Source organism: Protopterus annectens, chromosome 3.part1 (assembly GCF_019279795.1).
Source record: "Protopterus annectens isolate FY-2018-M chromosome 3.part1, PAN1.0, whole genome shotgun sequence".
Lineage (NCBI taxonomy): Eukaryota > Metazoa > Chordata > Ceratodontiformes > Protopteridae > Protopterus > Protopterus annectens.
Window position 1 is genome coordinate 1,398,891,242 of NC_056732.1, and position 19,798 is coordinate 1,398,911,039.

The 19,798-nt window shown below is 38.5% G+C and overlaps 1 protein-coding gene across 2 annotated transcripts in view; it reads left to right on the plus strand.

The window, feature by feature from the left end:
- Positions 1-19,798, plus strand: part of LOC122798485 (fibrillin-2-like) — a 1,115,712-nt gene that overhangs the window by 410,138 nt on the left and 685,776 nt on the right. For both annotated transcript variants that reach the window (XM_044067451.1, XM_044067452.1), the window contains exon 8: positions 2,881-3,003. In XM_044067451.1, coding sequence (XP_043923386.1) covers positions 2,881-3,003 — 123 coding nt within the window. The remainder of the gene's footprint in view (positions 1-2,880; positions 3,004-19,798) is intronic.

The window sequence follows — 19,798 nt, forward strand, 5'->3', positions numbered from 1 at the left end:
GCCTACATGACGGGAGACTGCATTGACACGACTTCTGTCTAATATAGTTAAAGAAATATTAAATGTTGATCATGTTCTTTTTCTTTACATTGTCATAATTTTCACATTTCTATAACTATTTTAATAAACCAAGCAATACAGACAGAACTGCTTAGCCTCATATGAGAGTTCATAGCCAGATGAAGCTCAAGTGATGACTGAGATATTTTATTTAGAAAATGTTACAAAATTAATATTTAATGTTTTATTGTAAAGTATAGAATCCACTTTAAGGCCCAGATCCTAATGAATATGAGCACTGTACAGATCAGTTTGTACTCGATAGTTTTCTATTTATACTTCTTTACTAATACACAGAGTTCCAGAGGTACGAACATTTGGAACATTTGTTTGAACTGTGAGGATACGACTTGAGTTTGTCAAAAGGCCCAAAATGCAACTACTGAAAATGAAGAGTACACATTTCCAGAGCTCCAGTATAGTAAAAACAAAATGGAAACTCCAACAAAGCTAGAACTTCCACTGGGTGACCTCCCAAACCTCTTGTATCAGAGGCCCATGGGATATATGCAAATGACCCTTATGAACATCAGGTGTTTCAGCTAATTGACGATTCTGAATGCCCATGACTTGTTTCATCATTTTAATGGACAATTTCAGGCCAATAAAGTGAAACCCCACTAGCTGCGGATATGCAGCTTTGCTGGAGTTTTCATTTTGTTTTTACTGATTGTTTTTTCAGTGATCTTCTCACTTATTGTTTTAGAGCTCCAGTGTAGGGAATTAATTAAGCTCTGGTTATGTATAGATTATTAAGAGTGAATTTATACAGAACCAAGAATTTAAGAACATCAGATCAAGTATTGTGTCTTTTGCTAAAGGTAAATAATGTGTCAGTGATAAACAATTGCTACTTAACTCCCCTAAAACAAAAACAATTCTGTTTAGCACTAGGCAAAAGCTCACTTTTATATCCGTGCCTCTAAAAATCTTTGATCATCTTAATAGTACTATTGAAAATGACACTTCATTCAAATACCTAGGGATTTGGTTTGACCCCTTCCTAAATTTCCAACTCCACTTATACTGCACACGCAAAAACATCACCCGCTCCTATTCTGGGCTAATAAGATCTCCCTTTTTCTATTCAATCCCTGTAGAAATGTCATCTAACTGCTCAGCTGGAATACTGTCTCCCACTAAATGCTGCAACTTATAAAAGGTATGTATCCATCAGTCAGTCCATTTCAAATGCCATTGGCACATTCATCATTCTATCCCTAAGAAATGAACACCACTGTAAAACCACTGAAAAAGCTAACTGGCTACCTGTGAAACAATGTGATTTACTACTTGCCCCTCAAATGTTTAAACTTATCAAGGATGACACCTTTTCTGTACTAGCTTCCAGACTATTTACAGATGCACCAACTTACAACCTTAGACACCTTAACCACTCATGTCATCTTCTCCAACCCCCTAAACTAGGCTTTGCTGCACAGTCTATAATTTCTCTGTCCTTAGTCCCAAACTTTAGGAATTTCTCCCTTTTTTTCTTAAACAGCATTCCTCTTACCCCATTTCCATTCAAAAATAAAGCCACATTTGAAGACTCTAGGAAAATGCAACTGCTATATAACTTAACTTCTTCATTCACTTTTGTCTACATTCCTTGTTCTCTATATTTTTTATTGTGATTCTTTCAGCATGACAACTCTAGTTTCCACTCTGCATATAATACATCTATATATTTTTCACTGACTCTGTATATAATGTCATTTATCTACTGCCTTTATTTCCTGCATGTAATGTCATGTAACTATTGTGTTTTCCCTTGTCAGAGACTGAAATGGGTCCAATGCTCTACCCCAGTTAACAAATTCAAAATAAGTAAATAAAAGGAAAACTAGAAAGTATGCAGCCACTGTTAAAATGACTTGCATACTATATTTGTTTTCGTTATTTAGCTTATTGGAAGTCCCTGTCCAGGTGAAAGTACCTTCCACCAAGGCTATCTATGGCAGCCATCATGGCACTCCCAAAATATTTTGTAAACACTACAAATTAGGGATGGCATCTTGGGCAAGGGCAGTTGTTCCTCTGTATGTTCTTGTTGAACACCCACACAGTTCTAACCATGCTGTATTATCCATGTTCTAGGAATCATCCCAAGACTCAGGACTGGAACAGTAGAAATTACAAGGAAGTTGGTTAGGAACTTAGTATAAATGTTTAACCAAGTACATTCACTGTTGCAGTCTATATTCTGTCCTTTCATCCCATCTTTCTTCCTGTGATACTATGGGATTGGGAGTGGGTCCCTACTTATTCATTACATTTCCACTCACCTCATATCTTAAATCTCCAGCTTTTCCCAGAGAAATAGAGATTAAGGTCCACTAGGGTTGACTGGTGAGGCATAGTGGGTTTTGCCACCTGGTTCATTAATGCTCTGGTACTGGGGCACTGTTCCCGGTTTTTCCAGGTCACAAAAAATCTGAAGATGGCATTGGCTGATGCCCCTCTTTTACCACAAATGTATTTATGCTGTAGTTGGAGGGAGAGGCTAAAGTCACTGGAGGAGGACAGAGTTCTTGAAGTCAAGTTAGCCACAAGCTACCTATGGGCAGGATGTCATAAGAACTGGGATTGCAAACAGTCAACATTGATATGTTCCTAACATGACTGCACTTTCAGCTGCCTTTCAAAATACACTATATTACTCTGCACAGAACCTACTATCATAAATATGTTGTATTTCTTGTGCAAGTTATATTTGAGTTTATTTGCATTGTTTACTGTCTAGATTGCAAAATGAAGGCTCAGTCTTCAGCTGTGAATTCATGCGACATTTACTTTTCGTTTTATTTCTTTTCCAAGATATTAATGAGTGTGAAGAGATCCCTGGCGTTTGTAATGATGAAAGAGTTTGTGAAAACACTATTGGAAGTTATAAATGTGGCTGTCAGCCTGGGTTTCAGGGTAATGGCACTCATTGCGAAGGTTGGTATCAAATACTGCAATGTTGTTTTAATGTGAACAGACAGAATATTGCAAGTGTTCCCTTGTGTTTGGTCTGTTACAGAAAACAAGGCATTTCCCACTTTCACTTTAACAGGTATACCAAATCCTACATGCAGTATATTACATCTTGTTATAGCTTACTTGAAAAATATACAGCATCTGAAAACTGGCAATACATTTTCTCATAAACAGTAAAGAGTACTTTAAGAAGAAATAAATAAATAACATCAGTACATTGCAGACTAATTGCATGTCTTTTTTTTTTACTTTTTCTTCGGTAAAGTTTGCCTAAATCTCTAGCAATGATTTCTGTGTCTTTTTTGAACTAAAGTAAAAAAAAAAAAACGTAATTCCATTTCATTCATTCTTCTTTGGTAAAGTATCTCTTTTAGAAGCAGTGATAATTCTAAGCTGTAATAACATTACATAATTCATTTGTGACACTAGCAAGCTGTTAATGGGCTACTGTATTCATAAATCTTGTATGCAGTCTCTTAAAAGGGATTTGCAGTGTGCCATCAATGTTGTCTGACACTAATACGATTCATAAGTCATACAACAGGTACATGATGTAAACTCACACATCCAGTGCACAAGTGCCATGGCCATGGACTATGCATACTATGTCACTGGCAGATGTTTCACCATTGTCCCCTCCTTTTGATAGCGACTATAGATTTTCTATTTGCTTCTTCTTAGCATATGTCCTGCATCACTTAATTTGCATACCTACTACATACCTTGCATCTACCAGGTACACAGCAGTGTGTGCAGTTACTTCAGGGAGGAATTTAATGTAACAGCAAAACAATAGTATAACAGTAAGTATTAGACAATGATGCCATGCTAAGTTAATGACAAACATTGTGGCATAAAAATAGGAATGGGTATGTTACATTAAGATTCAGTAAGATACACACTTGATACCAGACAAGGAACTGGTACAGACAATAATTTGTCCAAAAACTGACAAAAACTCACAGACTCTATAAGTTTGGACTATGACTGTTAAAGGAACAGATGAAAATATTTGGTGAGATGGCTTTTTCTGCATGCAAGTTGGCAAATATTGGTCCAGTTAAAGTGCTGCCGTCTTATAATCCTTGTGCCTCTTGAAATCCATTGAGACAGTTGAGCAATGTGTACATTCTCAGGCATCTTCCATTTCATTGCAGTGTATGATCTTATTACTGAGGACACTTGCAGAACCCTGAGTTTAACTTGTTTGTTACCATGACACTCACAAGAAGCATTAGCAGCAAAGAAATGCACAGAGACATGTAGTATTTGAAATCCTAACACTGAGGGGATCAGCTTAATAACGAGCATTTAAACAGGGAGAACTGCAGGAAGGAACCAAAACGTACTCACCCAAGAACCTTTTACAGATTAACATCCTGTTCAATGTATTAAGGTTGCACACCTTTTCAGGTAACTATCTTCTGGGATACAGTATCCCCTATGTACAAAACATACTGTGCTTTAGTAACAGTTGGGGGTCCCCTTAACTTTTAAGTAACTGTGTAAAGGAGAATACACAGCTTAGTATGCCATTCTATTTTGTTAAGAGTTTATGAATTGTGAATATAAGGTTGAAATTAATTCTGCTACAGATATATGAAAGATAAAGAATAAAATAAAAAGTTTGCTTTAATGTAGGAATATAGCTTAGCAATTAAAAAATGACATTCATATTGTATGACATAGCTCTGGCTGAAATAAGTCAAAAACAAAGAAGATCTATTAATGAACACAATATATTTCCTGAGCAGTTTGTTTCCTTTCAGACTTTTGACAATGGACATGTTTTTATAGTATGTGTTTTCTTCAGGATACATGTTTGTCACAGTATTAAGAAAAGCTTGACACAATTCCTCATAGATAAATGAACATGGCTTTTTATAGAATCATCAGAAAAAAAGCCTAGCAAAGTAATTTTGGAAAGCAAGTATTACATGCTTTTCTCATGTTTGCAGAACAGTTTACAAATATCCATTAACAGACAGGAACAGTAGCAGAACAGCTTGTACAGATGTTTAAAATATAAAGTTTCAATGTAATTTTAACCATCACATTTCTAAACTGCCCATATACTTTAGTTGACAGTGAAATATACTCTGAAAAATGCTGTTTACATACTAGTCCATTAGCTGTATGAATACAATATTTTAATATAATTTTTCTCTAGCTGGGGTAATCAATACTAGTACAGATAAAATGATGGTCCAAAAACCAATGATAAAACTGCAACTTGAAACCAGTGATAATATTACAACTTGACAAATTACTTTTGAACTTATTATAATGTATACTGTACAGTATGTATTTACACAGACTGTTTGCTATTCATGCATTTCAATCTAGTATGTACCCTGGACCTATATATATATATATATATATATATATATATATATATATATATATATTTTTTTTTTTTTTTAAACATGGTTTTTCATACATATTCCTTACTAGACATTAATTTCATTTGTACTGAATTCTTTTGTATTTGTACATACAAATACTGTAAAGTACACTTAGTCCAATCTTACAAATTTAGTAAAATTAACATCAAGCAAAACCTTGGAAAATTCGTATGTCTCTTTAGAAGTATCTAGTGGAATTGTCACCAAAGTCAACTACATACCCAGCAATTAGAAACATTCATGCTTTTTGCATATCCTTATTCTCTCTTGTATTGCTTTAATAAAGCAATTTTAAACCCATCTCTTGTATAGCTTTGCAGTTTAACATGTTGCAAATACAATTTAATACTAAACAATACAATAATAACTAGCATAACATATCTTGGACTTTCAGATTTAATCTATTTACCAGTGTTTCTTATGCACCAATACCTGTTTTTTCCTTCCCCCCTAAAAGAGTATTGTCAAGAAGGATTGAAACATTATTTCTTCCTGTAGCTCTATTTCAGACCCTTGTGCAGTACTGCTTATACAATTAGTGTAAAACTGAGAAAGTACCCCTCCCCCTGTAGTATTGCACTATTGTTTATCTGCTTTATTAATTTAACAAACTATTGACCTTTGTCTGATTTGATTATTTTTTATAAAGCTTTTGCTGTTTACTACTACTAGTTATTTATACCTTTCTGCATAATTGATTTGAACTGTATGTATATTATGGCCCATTTGCTGGCTATACTTGATGTAACTAAGTTTTTTACTTTTAACATTTACTTGCAAACTGATTATTAGTGACATGTATTCACAACTGTGATGTTTTATTACAATTACCAAATAGTGTTGCATGTGAACATTTTAACAATTATGTTTTAATAACAATAATGTTTTAGAAAAACTCAAGCCACTTGTCTGGCAATTAGTCTTGTTTTTTTTTTTTTACCTTATCTGCTCAACATTTCCTGTAACTATTCATTCAGTCTAGGAAGGTCAGAGCTCACGTTTTAGATTCTGTAGACCATGGTTAATTTTTTTAGCATTTTTCTTTAAATCATTTTTTAATACACTTAGAGTTTGATATTAGTAGAAATATAATAACTATTTGTGATTTGCATAACTATACATTTATACTACATAAATAGACATTATTTTACAGTTAGCTTACATGGATTTCAGTATTTTTATATTTATTTAACTGCCCTGCCATTAATTTTACAAAAACTGTTTGACTAATGCCATCTGTGATTTTATTTCTTTTTAAAAATCAGAACTTTAACTGTTTGGTGTGATGTTACTATACAATTATAAAAAACTGTAAAAAACAAAATAGATATTAGCTTAACTAACATATGTTTATATTTACATTATTTATATTTGCTGTTGTCTGCCTGTTATTCTTATGCATTGTAACAGATGTATTTTAGATGAAAAGAAAATACATGCTTGTCAGTCTTGTGATTTTAAATCTTTATTCAAGCATGTCAGTCTTGTGACTTTAAATCTTTACTCTTAACTATTTTTATTTAATTTTATGCACTAGAACTGTTTCGTGTAACTATTTTTATTTAATTTTATACACTAGAACAGTTTTTTTTAACCTTTTGACTATGCTATGAGAATGGCAGCCATTTGTTTTACTTTACTGTAGTACTGATAAATGTATTACTTTAACTGAATGGAAGTTTTAAACATTTGAGAATGATTTGTCCAGACATCAGATCCTACCATCCTACCATGTATTTTTTAACTATTTTCAAAACACAAACATATTATAAAATATATCTCTTTTGCACAGATTAGCTGTGTATGCAAGAAGTCAGTCTCTATCAGTTCAGCTAATTTATTTTCTTTATCCTGTAACTGCTGTTGAAGAGTTTCCTGTAATGTTACATGGTCTTTCTGATATTTTTCAGTAATCTGTTCTGCTGAATCTAAAATTCCTATGTACTTTTGAAAAGATGTATGTATAACTTGTCTAAGCTTCCTGAACTCATTGTGTCTGTCGTTTAGAAGTTTATTACATTCTTTTGTAACAAAATGTCCTAGAGATTCTGTCAGTAACTGATTTGACTGCTGTTGCAACTCTGAAATAAACCTTTTACATCTGATGACAGAACATAACTGTCTAACATTTGAATATAATGTCAACATATTAACTTTTTCTGGTTCTTTACGATTACAGTTTTTGTATGTACAGTCTAACCTTTGAATAATGGCACGCACTGTATTTTTATAACATTCTACACACAATAAACATTTTTTATACCACACATGATTTTGTTTCAGATACCAGTCAAATACTGTAATCCGTTTGCATAATGCCTTACTATTAACTTGCTCTAGTAAGGTTTTACACTTGCTAATATGCTGTATATACAACATTTCATTCTGTTATTATTATTACCTCTATGTTATTCGTACTGTATGTAACACAGAAAAAAATTCTTACCAGTCAACAGAGAGGCAGATGGCCAGGCTGCTTTACTGTAGATGGTTGAAAAGTCTCTGTAGTCACTTGTGAAGTTGCTACAGCAAATCTGGCAGTTTCAGTCCTACAACTTTGTATTGTACCTTTTTTGGAGAATTTATGGCACTGCCCATCTTCCTGCACTGCAGTATCACTCCGGATTCAGATGTCTGAGAAACTGTATTGCTGTGAACTTTAGAAAACTGAAGTACTTCACATAAATGTTAGTTACTGTGCTTTTACAGGAGTGACCTTATACAAGGCATTACCCACTCCCCCTGTTTTTGGATACAGGCTAGGAACATTTGTTAGGGTCACCATTGAAAAATGTTATTTTATGTATGTAGCTGCTTCTATGCTGTGAAGAATTTGCTGGACTGGACTTAAAGTCCTCTTAAGACACAAAGTCTTGCTGGCTGTTTACTGCTGAAATCAAAGTCTAATTATCACAGTCTGTTAACCACAGAAACTTGCAGAATATACACTGATGCAGCATCTGACTTTGAGCAGTAACCAATAAATAGCTTTTTATAAACAAACCACACATACTCTTCTGTTAGTTTGTAGCATATATTTACAAAGTTTTTCTTCACAAACAGTATAGATGACTTTGCTTTCTCCATACCATACCTCAAAACAAGTGTGTTTCTACCAAAATACCTCTAACATATCTGAATTAATACAGTTATATACAGTTCTAGTCATGCACATAGATTTTGTTTTTTCCTCTTGGTAGACTTTTCTGTTGTCCTTTTGTGATTTACTTGTAAGCACTTTTGCTGATGTGAGGATGCCATTAACAGAAATCTGAAAGGAAACATCTGTACAAGCTGTTCTGCTGCTGTTCCTGTCTGTTAATGGATATTTGTAAACTGTTTTGCAAACATGAGAAAAGCATATTCCTGTGGGAATCATTATTTGATTTATTCTTCTCCGTGCAAGGAATTTCTTCATGCCTTTGGCACAGTGAGTGCTGGCTGAATCCCAGACTAGCAGACCTCTTTCGCCACCTTGCAAAACAAGTGGCAGTATTACATCGACCCACTTCCTTACAACTGCTTGTGTGCACCAGACTTTTTTGGTTTCAAGAATGTAAATGCCTGAAACACGTTCAGTCTTATCTTTCTTGCCCTTACTAATGATTAGAGGGGTGTAACCAGTGGAGAGAATATAGACTGATGAGGCACCCCAATGATCAATTGTTGCTTGAGATCCTTGGCCCATAAACACTGCAGTTTCATCCATAGCAATCATGTTGGAGAGTTGGTATTTAGAAAAGTCGATGCCGTCAACAAAGGACTTGAATGCAAGTGCGCATTTAATAACTTCAGTATCTTCCAGCCTGAACAGTGTTGTTGATCTTCTTAGAGACCATTCATATTGCTGAAGGAAGCCATCCAACCAATGTTGTGATGCTTTGAATTCTTCTGGGGATATTTCTAACTGTGGTGCCATTGCAAGGGCAAATGCTTGAATATCAGCCCTGCGCACAACCAAAGCCTTTGCTCTCCTGTTAGCAATCCATTCACAGATAATGTCTTCCAGCTCAGGAAATAATGGTTGTCGACCTGATCCACACTTGCACTTCTTGGCATTTCTCTCGTTGGCCTGTTGACTGAGGTTACCTTATGCTGCACGCCATTTTTGGACCATTTGGATTTCCAACTTCTTGTCTTTGCAGAAAGCCATCAGATTCTTTCCCTGGGAGTCCTCCATGATTTCTTTCCTGTACTCAACAGAATAGCTCTTTCTTTTTACACTCATCTTGTCTGGGGGGGGGGGTAATTGAAGACTTACGAGACAGGAGTGGCAACACAAAATGGCGACTGTTAAGAAGACACCACAGCCGTTCATTATCAAGTGCACACATTTTACGTGTGTTGTCTGTACTTTGACCAATCAAAGTACACTTGCCAGTGTTTATGGGCCAAGGATCTCAACCGTCAAGTATGAGTGAGGATTAGTGTTACAGTAAGAATCGTGGAGGACTCCCAGGGAAAGAATCTTACAACTTTCTGCAAAGAGAAGAAGTTGTGTCTGAATGGTCCAAAAATGGTGAGCAGAGTATGATAGCCTCAGTCAACAGGTGTCAATAATATTATTTTATAATTCAACATGTCCGTCGTGTGTTATAGACGATCTTAATTGGGGCAGGGCTTATATCATGACCACCCTGGAAAACCATGCTAGGCCTTATTCTTTGGTTAGGTCTTATTTATGGAGAAATACTGTATAAAAAGGGCTTACACAGACAAATAATTAGTGCCAAAGTCACAGACTTAAACTAATCACAAAAAAATGTGTCATCATCCCTTTCAGCAAAGGAGAATGCCCTGTAAATTATAATATTAACAGTACCCGCCTTAGCTCAAACCCTGTGGTGAGAGATTTGGGAACACAGGTTGACATCAACCTTAACTTTGATCACCATGTGTCCATGATGGTAAGGAAGGCCATCTATATTGCACATCTCATAAGAAAAGGCATTGCATCCAGAGCTAAAGATGTTCTAACTCCCATTGTACTCATCCCACATCAGACCACTAATAGAGTACAATGGTCCTTTCTGTATGTGCATCACCAGACATCTGCGGCAGCTGGAGAGACCTCAGAGGTTTCTCACCAAAAAAATTCAGGACCTTCAACACATGACCAACATGGATAGACTGAATGTGCTCTCACTGTACTCTGTATCTCTTGGGCTGCTGAGAGGTGACTTGTGCCTGGCCTACAGAGCAGTCTCGGACCCTGCTCTAATGGAAATGCTGCACATCCACAAGTCAAAGGGGACAAGATTCACTCACTCTAGGGATCTTAACCTAGCCTGTGACATTAACAAGACATGCTGGAGAGACAGATATGTCTCCCAGAGATTGCCACTCCTCTGGAAAAAACTCCCATTTCATGTAAGACAGAGCTCCTCAATGACCCTCTTTAAGCAACTTAGACAACTGGATAAAAGACTGTAAATTTACCCCTCGAATGTCACCTATGTCCCTCTTGGATAAGAGCAGTCAGTGCTGATCATAGACTCGTGCTGCAAATGTAGACAATACTTATTGGTCAATAAGGGAACAAGGGTGTAACATGGCTAGGCTTATAAAAGCCCTAGGGCCAATAGCCTAATAGTCTCCTATGAACCTATGAACCTATGAAATCCTTAGGAAAAGCCATGCACTCCTTAACTTTCCAGAGGAATTGCCACTTGATAGACTCAAAAGCCTTTTCAAAGTCTACTGCAATATTAAAAGCGTGTTACAGACTGCTTTTCAAACTCTTGCATATAGACTAGAAGTGTAATGAGGTGGTCTGTACTCCCCCCTGCCAAGTACAATAACAGCTTGGCTAGACAGAGTAAGGGTGGGAAAAATTAGTGCAATTCAATTAGCATTTTGTGCAAATTTTTTGGGCAGGATTGGTCAGAAAGATGGACCTGCAGTTGCTAACCTTTGAAGGAATGTTTCTGGTTTGGAGGTAACTGTTGTATAAAAGGTAATGGAAAGGTATTTAGCTGTACTGCCCACTTGGAAGGAATGATACAGAGCATTTATAGTAGAGGCTAGGAGATCAACTAAAGCTCATTAGATTTCTGTATTTATCTAACTGGGCTCTGGGTTTTTACCTTTTATGGATTTCTAGCGGGCCAACTACTCCTCATTCTAACTGAGTTGAGTGAGCAATGCCTCTTCCTGTGTTTGAAATAATAATGTAATTTCTGCTGTTTACAGGAATGCAGCCAATGCTTCCCTCTGGAATGGGGTGGTTACATGACAGTCTGAGTACAGGGATGCATACACTTCAACTGTCACTGAATTCTCAGAATGTTGTAACATAAAATTGTCTCTGCCTACTCCTTACCCTATAGGGCAGTCATTTTCTGGGCTTGTTGTCTTCTGTCCATGGCCTCATATTGACCCTCTACAGTTACAGTTGTGCCCTTTTCAGCTTTATTAAACTAAATTTCCTGTGTAGGTTTTTTACAGCCTAGTGACAGGTTCATCTATGTCTGTAGTTATGTCTTACCAATGCCTCTAGGAATCTAATATAGCATATTAATATTTGCATTAATAAGTGCAAAACCATGCTACATACAAACTATTGAAAAATTTCATCTAAACATACATGATGGGCAACAAAACTGCACTGATATTTGACCTCTGCCTAATGCTGCTAAAGAGATATTAATTGTTGTTTATATACTATTTATTTATATTGCCTCATAAGAAAGCTCACAAATGGACAAACAAAAGGCTGCTGACAGTATGTGTGTAGCTGGAGTGGTTACTGAGATACTGTAACTTGTCTACAAAATATTACAAAATTAATATTTACTGTGTTTATTATGACTCAATCCAGTTTGACTACAAATATATATATAAATAACCCTCCCGATGTAAAGATTTGCTTGTGCCGAACAGCTTGCCATTTATGTTTTTAGTAACCATTATAACTCCAGAAATATGAACATCTGTTTGAAAGATGAGGACATAACTTTGTTTTGTCAACAAGTTCAGAAATGCAATCAGTGGAAGTTAAAGTATGACGCTCCAGAGCTCCATTGGAGTGAGTGAGTTAACTAAGTCCAATGTCTTAAATTTGGTAAGTCTCCATTTCTCCTACACCTCTTGGGTTAAGCATTAACATTCAGTTATGGACATATGCTTTAGAACTAAAATAGAGGCTGTAGCCCACTTAAATTACTCTGTCAGCCCCAGGCTGAGAGAGTCTCACCATTTAAGTGCATGCATACTTCCCTTTGCATTCAGTTGAAAACAGTGACTTATTTTTTTTAATTTACTTTGCTCAGGATCTCAAGATCTTTGAGGATGAGTGGGTCTGTCTACAAAGGATAGGCATAATGGAAGGTTTTGTCTATCATAAAGGATAAATGTACTATCCAAGGTATGTTAAAGGGATGGGCACTATGTCTGCATTGATGGACCATGCTAGCTTTTTCCCCATACCTCTCAAACTTGTAGTGAAGAAGTCTGGAAAAAGCCAAAAATAATGGATGGACAAAGACTAAAAATCACAGCTAACTTAGCAAAATTTCACAAAAATAAATACTTTCCCAAGGAAAAAAAACAATTTGGTTAGGGCTTTAAGCAGATCTTTAGTTAATGACAGATAAACATTCTTGTCTGATTCTAAACTGACAGTTGAGCAGCATAAATACTGTCATTCCAGGAGGAGGCACCAGGTCTGCCTTGGTAGAGATGGTTTAATTGGTAGAAAATTAAGCCACCATTTGTATAGCTAATGGAAAGGGGACTGTACCTGGTGTCTCCATGTTACCCTGAAGTTGTAAAGTCTTATATCATTTTACATTTTAACAGTGTTGGGTATCTGTCATCAACAGTACATGACAGAAATGGTAAACCACCATCTTAACACAACTTAAGGAGCAAAAACTTATTTTCTTAAAAAAGTAAAAAGGATAAATAAGGTCAGAATTCAATTAAAAAGCAAATATTCAAAAATGCCTTCACTCTTAGGCTTCTTCACTTCCATCTTAAAAGTACACTGGACATTTATGCATATAATTGACATTTATTATAAGTACATATGTGTGCAGCTGTGCTCGCTTGTACAGGGCTCATAGGTTTAGAATTTGTAATGCTCTCTTTCATGGGCTCATCATGCTGCTGTTAGTGTGCATTGAAACAAAAAATCCTACTGAAAGTATGAAGTGATGCAGAGAAAGATCCCAGAAATAATCTAAAATGCAGCAGGTAAGACATACAGATGCAAACTTTTCCAGAGATTGAGGTGAAGTTATTATTTCCTTCAGATCTTTTTGTATGAGCTGGAAATTACCTCTAAGTACACTTGAAATCTTTTTCAAACTTTTTTTTTTCATTTTGAAATAAGTATTTTGTATAGGAAGTATAAGAAAAAATACAATATAGCATTTTGAATGAAATGCAAGAAACACAAAGGCAAACATCTTGGTGGCTCATTCCCAGAGAGTTCATAGGTTCATAGGTTCATAGGTAGGTACTAGGCTATCGGCCCAAGGGCCTACGTAAGCCTAGCCAACAAGGTTCTGTGGCTTACTCCACCCAAGAAAGTTATTTTCCTGTGCCACTGTCGAGCAGAGACACAGAAGTGATCCCTGGGGTGTATTTCCTATTTCCCATCCACTCATCAAGATTTTTCTTGAAGAGTGCTAATGAAGAACTTTGCTTGACATAGATGGGTAGCCTGTTCCAGAGTATGGGAAGTCTCTGGGACAGGAATCTATCCCTCCATCATGTCCTGTTTATTGTAGTGACAAGGTTTAGGTCCCTAGAGCGTGTAGCTCAAAGGGATTGGGATTTCTTTAGGTGTAGCATGTCCAACAGCTCTGGGTTTGACATAGCTTTATATGTTAGGCAGAGATCATCTCGGAGTAGGCGATATGCTACGGAGTAAAGCTGGAGATTTTTGAGATGGTCAGTGTAGGGCATTTGTTTGAGGCCAGTAATCCCCTTTGTGAGGTACTTCTTTGGCCTTTCCAGCTGCTGCAGATGTCTTGTCAGGTACATTCCAAAAGGGGCGTTGTACTCTATAATGGGTCTAATGAGTTTCGAGTAGAGGGGAACAATTACCTCTTTTTTCCTGGATGAGAACCCTTTTATGATGAGGTGTGCCATGTAGAAGGACTTTCTGACTACTGTGGCAATGTGACTATCAAAGGAGAGACTACTGTCCACCTGGGTACCAAGGTCTCATCACACATTCAGTGTTAAGTAGAGTGCTGCCTATGTGGTAGTTCATGGGTACAGAGTTTTTACCAATGGAGATGACACTGCACTTTTTGGCATTGAGCTTGAGGCCATGGCTCTGACACCAGGCGTCTGTCTCAGCGAGGCCCTTCAGTAGGATGCCCACATAATTTGGGGGCTTGACTATGGCTCCTAGTTTGCAGTCATCTGCGAACTTCGTTAGCCAGACGCCTTTTGTGTTAGCCTGTACTTCAGAGAAGTAAATACCAAACAGGAGAGGTCCCAGGACTGAACCCTGTGATACTCCACTTGTCACTGGTTTGAAGTTAGATTTGGAGTCTGCAACTTTTACAGTGTGGGTTCTGTCAGTGAGCCAGTTGGCAACCCATCTTGTGACATAGAGATTTAGACCTAGTTTAGCTATAATTCCAGAATGGAGGATGGTGTCGAAAGCCTTGGGCGACGTCAAGATAGGCTGTGTGAACCACCTTACACTCATCTACGGCTTTGGTGACTTCCTCAAAGAAGTCAATCAGGTTCAGGAGGCATGATCTGCCTTTCACAAACCCAAACTGGTTGGGATACAGAGAATGGAGGTTACCAATGTCTTTGTTTATGAGTTCCATGATGATACATTCCATGGTCTTGCAGACCAGGCTCGTCAGGCTAATAGGAAGATAATTCCTGGGATGAGTGGTGGCTCCCCCTTTGTGGAGTGGGATAACTTTTGCTGTGCACCATTCAGTGGGCACAAAGCCTGATGCAAGGCTATTATTGTACATGGTGCTTAGGTGGAGAGCCAGTTCGTTCTGAAGTTCGTATAAAACGCAGCCTGGGATGTTGTCCGGTTCCATGGATGCTGCGTTTTTGGCTTTAGAGAGTGCAGCTTTTACCTGCGTAGTTGTTCATAGGTTCATAGGTTAGTACTAAGCTAACTACCCTTGCAAGCCATTTTAAGCCTAACTAATTATCCCCTGTGAGATTCAAACCCTGTACCTTGTGTTTGTAAGGCAAACACCTTAACCATTAGGCCACTGCATTCTTCCTGTATAGATATGGGCCCTTTAGGGGGTGAGGGTGGGGGTAAAGTTAGCACTGAACCTATCTGCCAGGATGTTGGCAATATCAGTTGGTTCAGTAATTTTCGTGCCGTTGTGCTGTAACTCAGAGCAGATCTGGGTGTTGCCATCGAGATTCTTGACATAGCTATAGAATGCTTTTTGGTTCTCCTTAGAATTAGTGGCGATTTTGTTTTCATAGCTAGCTTTGGAGGATCTTATAAGGGATCTCAACTTCTTACTGAGGCCTACCAGGGAGCTCCTCCACTCATGGGATTTTACTCTCTTTGCAACAGTTTCTTCCTTCTGCTGTACAGTTTGTTTATGGCAGGGGACCACCAGATTGGCTTCCTTTTTTTGGAGGATAGCGTCTTGGTTCTGTTTAGGATAGCATGATCCATGCACTCGTGTAAGTCCTTATAGAGTGCATTTGTGTAGGATTCAGCATTTGTAACTGTATTGTCCATCTGCATGGGTGTCATGAAGATGTTCATCGTGTTTCACTGTTGCAGTCATGACTGTAGGGTTCTCCCCTGCCGGCAGGCAGTCCTCGGTCGGCCGGAATCCCAAAGTGTGGGTCCGGCGTCGGCTGCTCAGCCATGCTCCCTGACGTCAGAGCGCCAGGAGTACAAAGCTGACAGCCAACGCCATGTTCTCCAGTCTTTCGCCATGCGGTGATAGCAGTTCGCAAGTGCCGGTCGGCTGACTCCTGACAATTTTTTATAAACGTACTTCAGTCCGAGGACTTTCTTCTCCTACTCAAAGCTAAATACCCCGTTGGGGAAACTTTTTTCTTGCTCCAGTCCGATGTCAGAAAAAGTTAATAATTGTATTTCATGTGAGAAGCAAATACCTCATAAGGATTTTCATTCTTACTGTATTCCTTGCTTAGGCCCTGACCACGACGTAGCTAGTTGTCGGTTTTGTGCTAGATTCAATCAACGTACGATTAAACGAAGGTACGATTTTGCATTTTATTACTTCGGTAGGCGTTTTAATTATAAAATGTCGTCAGATACGGTTCCGGCTACCGGAGTTCACAAACGACGCAAGGATAAAGACAGGCCTCCGAGGTCCAAATCAGACAATGTTGTACAAGCAGAGCCAGCTTCAGGTTCAGCCATCGTCAGTGAGGCGCTTTTGCAGCCCCTGTCGTCGGCCATTTCGGAACTGATGGCCGAAACGGACTCCCACGAGGAGCCAACTAGGCCTTTGAATATTTCTGTTGCAGGACCTTCGGACAATGCTCCTTCGGATAGGTCCGGAGCCACTGTGCAGGTACCGGCTTCTGAAGGGGTTTTCAGGCCTACTCAGCTTCTAATAAAGGCAAAGCCAAAGACAAAGGCAAAGACACCTTCCAAATCAAAGACTACAGCCCAGGCCTCTTCTGATCCGGCACCCAAGTCTCAGAAACAGTTACTTAAGATGGCGGAGGATTTACTTACTATGATTAGGGGTTCACATCCCCCTCCAGATAAAAGGCCAAGGCAGGAAGTGTATTATGACTCCTTTGATCAGGCTTCTGTTTCTTCAGTTTCATCTTCTGACCAGGAATATTCTTTCCCTCCTTATGAGGATTCTGATGCTGAGGAATCCATTCCTTCAGCTTCTCCCCCTGAGGATTTCTCTTTTGGGGAAACTTTGCATGAAATGAGGGAACATTTTCACTGGGAAGGACAGGAGTACTCGGAATCTAAGAAAAAACTAAGGGATTTTCTTCTTCTTCCCCAACATAGACCCCTGGCTATTCCTCCTATTTTGGATATTGTGGATGATGCTTTTTCAGAGGCTAACTTAACTCCTGACTCTTTTCCTCCAGCTCCTGTTAAGCCTGGCAGATATTACAGGGTTCCTGATTCCCACCAGTTTTTATACAAGAATCCTACTGCTGATCCTGAAACCATTTCTCAGGGTCCTAAGGGGGTTAAGGCCGCTTCTGCTAAAAACCCCATTCCCACTAAGAAGGATTCTAGATCTTTAGAAAGATGGGGCAAAAAAGTGTACACTTCTGCTACTTTATCTATTAGGGCTTTAAACTGTCAGTTTCATATGCTGAAATACCAGCAATTTCTTCTGTCTGTTTTAAAACAAAAGCTAACTTCCATTTCCGCCTGTGCAGATGATAAGGAATTACATGACTTAATGCATGCCACTGAACAAGTTGGGAAGCATGGTTTACACTGTGGATTTGATGCCTTGGAGGCTTCTTGTAGGGCTGCCGCCTCTGGCACAGTCATTAGAAGGCATGCATGGTTAAAGGAACAAAACTTGCCAGATCAGGTAAAAGCTAAATTATTGGATGCTCCTGTTCAGCATAATGTTTTGTTTGGATCTAAAGCTGAAGAAGTGATAAAGAAGATGGAAGACAAGGCAAAATCCATGCAAACAGTTAAAGATTTCTTACAAGTATAGCCACCCAGATTTAGTAGGAATTGGCCTACAAAAAATTGGTCCTTTCCCAATTCAGACAGGCCTCAGAGGGGTAGATACAGACGCTCCCGAGGAAGGCCTCAAACGCAAGCCTCTTATAGACCAAGAATGAAAGTGTCAGGTATATCCAAACGCAGTCCAGCCACGTTTAAACTTGGCTGGACTGCGTTTGGATATACCTGACACTTTCATTCTTGTGTGTGTCTCTTATAGACCAAGACAGTGGACTGCTTCCACCCCTAGGGGAGGAGAGGACAGGTTGCAAGCTCATAGAAAACAGACTCAATGACTCCCTCTGTTGGGCTGCAGGAACTTCTTGCCTGGAAGCCCCTCTCGGAGGAAAACTTTCTCTTTTTCACCTAAATTGGACTCATATAACCCAAGACAAGTGGGTTCTGGATGTGGTTTCAAGAGCTTACAAATTCCATTTTCATACCCTACCAAGACCAAGCGGATGGCCAGATCTTCCAAAACATCAATGGTTAGAGGCCTTAAACCAGGTGGAAGCTCTCTTGGCTATGAAAGTCATAGAACTGGTTCCACTTTCAGAGATGGGACAAGGTTTTTACTCAAGGCTCTTTCTAGTCCCCAGAAAGCAAAATTCATGGAGACCCATTCTGGATCTGTCAGTCTTGAACACTTTTCTCGAGATACCAAAATTCAAGATGCTTACTCTACAGCAGCTTCTTCCAATGCTGACCAAAAATGCATGGATGGTAACTTTGGATTTAAAGGAGGCATATTTACACATTCCCATCAGGCAGGAATGCAGAAAATACCTCAGGTTCAAGGCCGGATCGAGGCACTATCAATTCTCTGCGCTGCCCTTTGGATTGTCTACTGCACCCAGGGTCTTCACCAAATGCCTGGCTCCAGTAGTAGCTTATTGCAGACTCAAGGGAATTCAAATTTACCCTTATCTGGACGACTGTTTTATTCAGGCAGACAGCAAGGATGTCTTACTCCAGCATCTAGAATTTGTTCAGAATCTTCTCAAGTTACTGGGATTCACTGTAAACATAAAAAAGTCAAATCTGACACCCTCACAGCAGATAATTTTTCTGGGTGCTTTTCTAAACACAACAACCCAGATGGCTTTTCTGACATGAAAAACAATTACAGCTGGCTTCAACTTTCAAAACCTTGGCAACTTTAACTCAGCTATCTGCAAGGAAATTCCTGCAGGCTTTGGGTTACATGGCCTCCTGCATCCTTCTCGTACCATATGCAAGACTACATATGAGGAAAATACATTGGTACCTAAAAAGTGTATGGTCTCAGCATTGTCACAGTTTAGACATGCAGATCACCGTCCTGCCTTGTCTTCAAAAGGAATTCCTTTGGTGGTCCAAGGCATGTACTCTAAACAAAGGAAAACCCTTCAGTCTGCCTCCAGCCACTCAGATACTAACCACGGATGCCTCAGATTATGCATGGGGAGCTCATTTTCAGGGCAACTGTCTGCAGGGCCTTTGGACAAAGGATCAGAAGCACCTGCATATCAATTTAAAGGAAATGTTAGCCGTTCAGAAAGCTCTATTGGCCTTCAGGAATCTTCTACAACCAGGACAACTACTGATATGGACAGACAACACCACAGTTATGTGGTACATAAACAAGCAAGGGGGATCTCATTCCTATCCCCTTTGCAGACTAGCCATGAATCTATGGAACACAGCTCTAGCTTGCAAA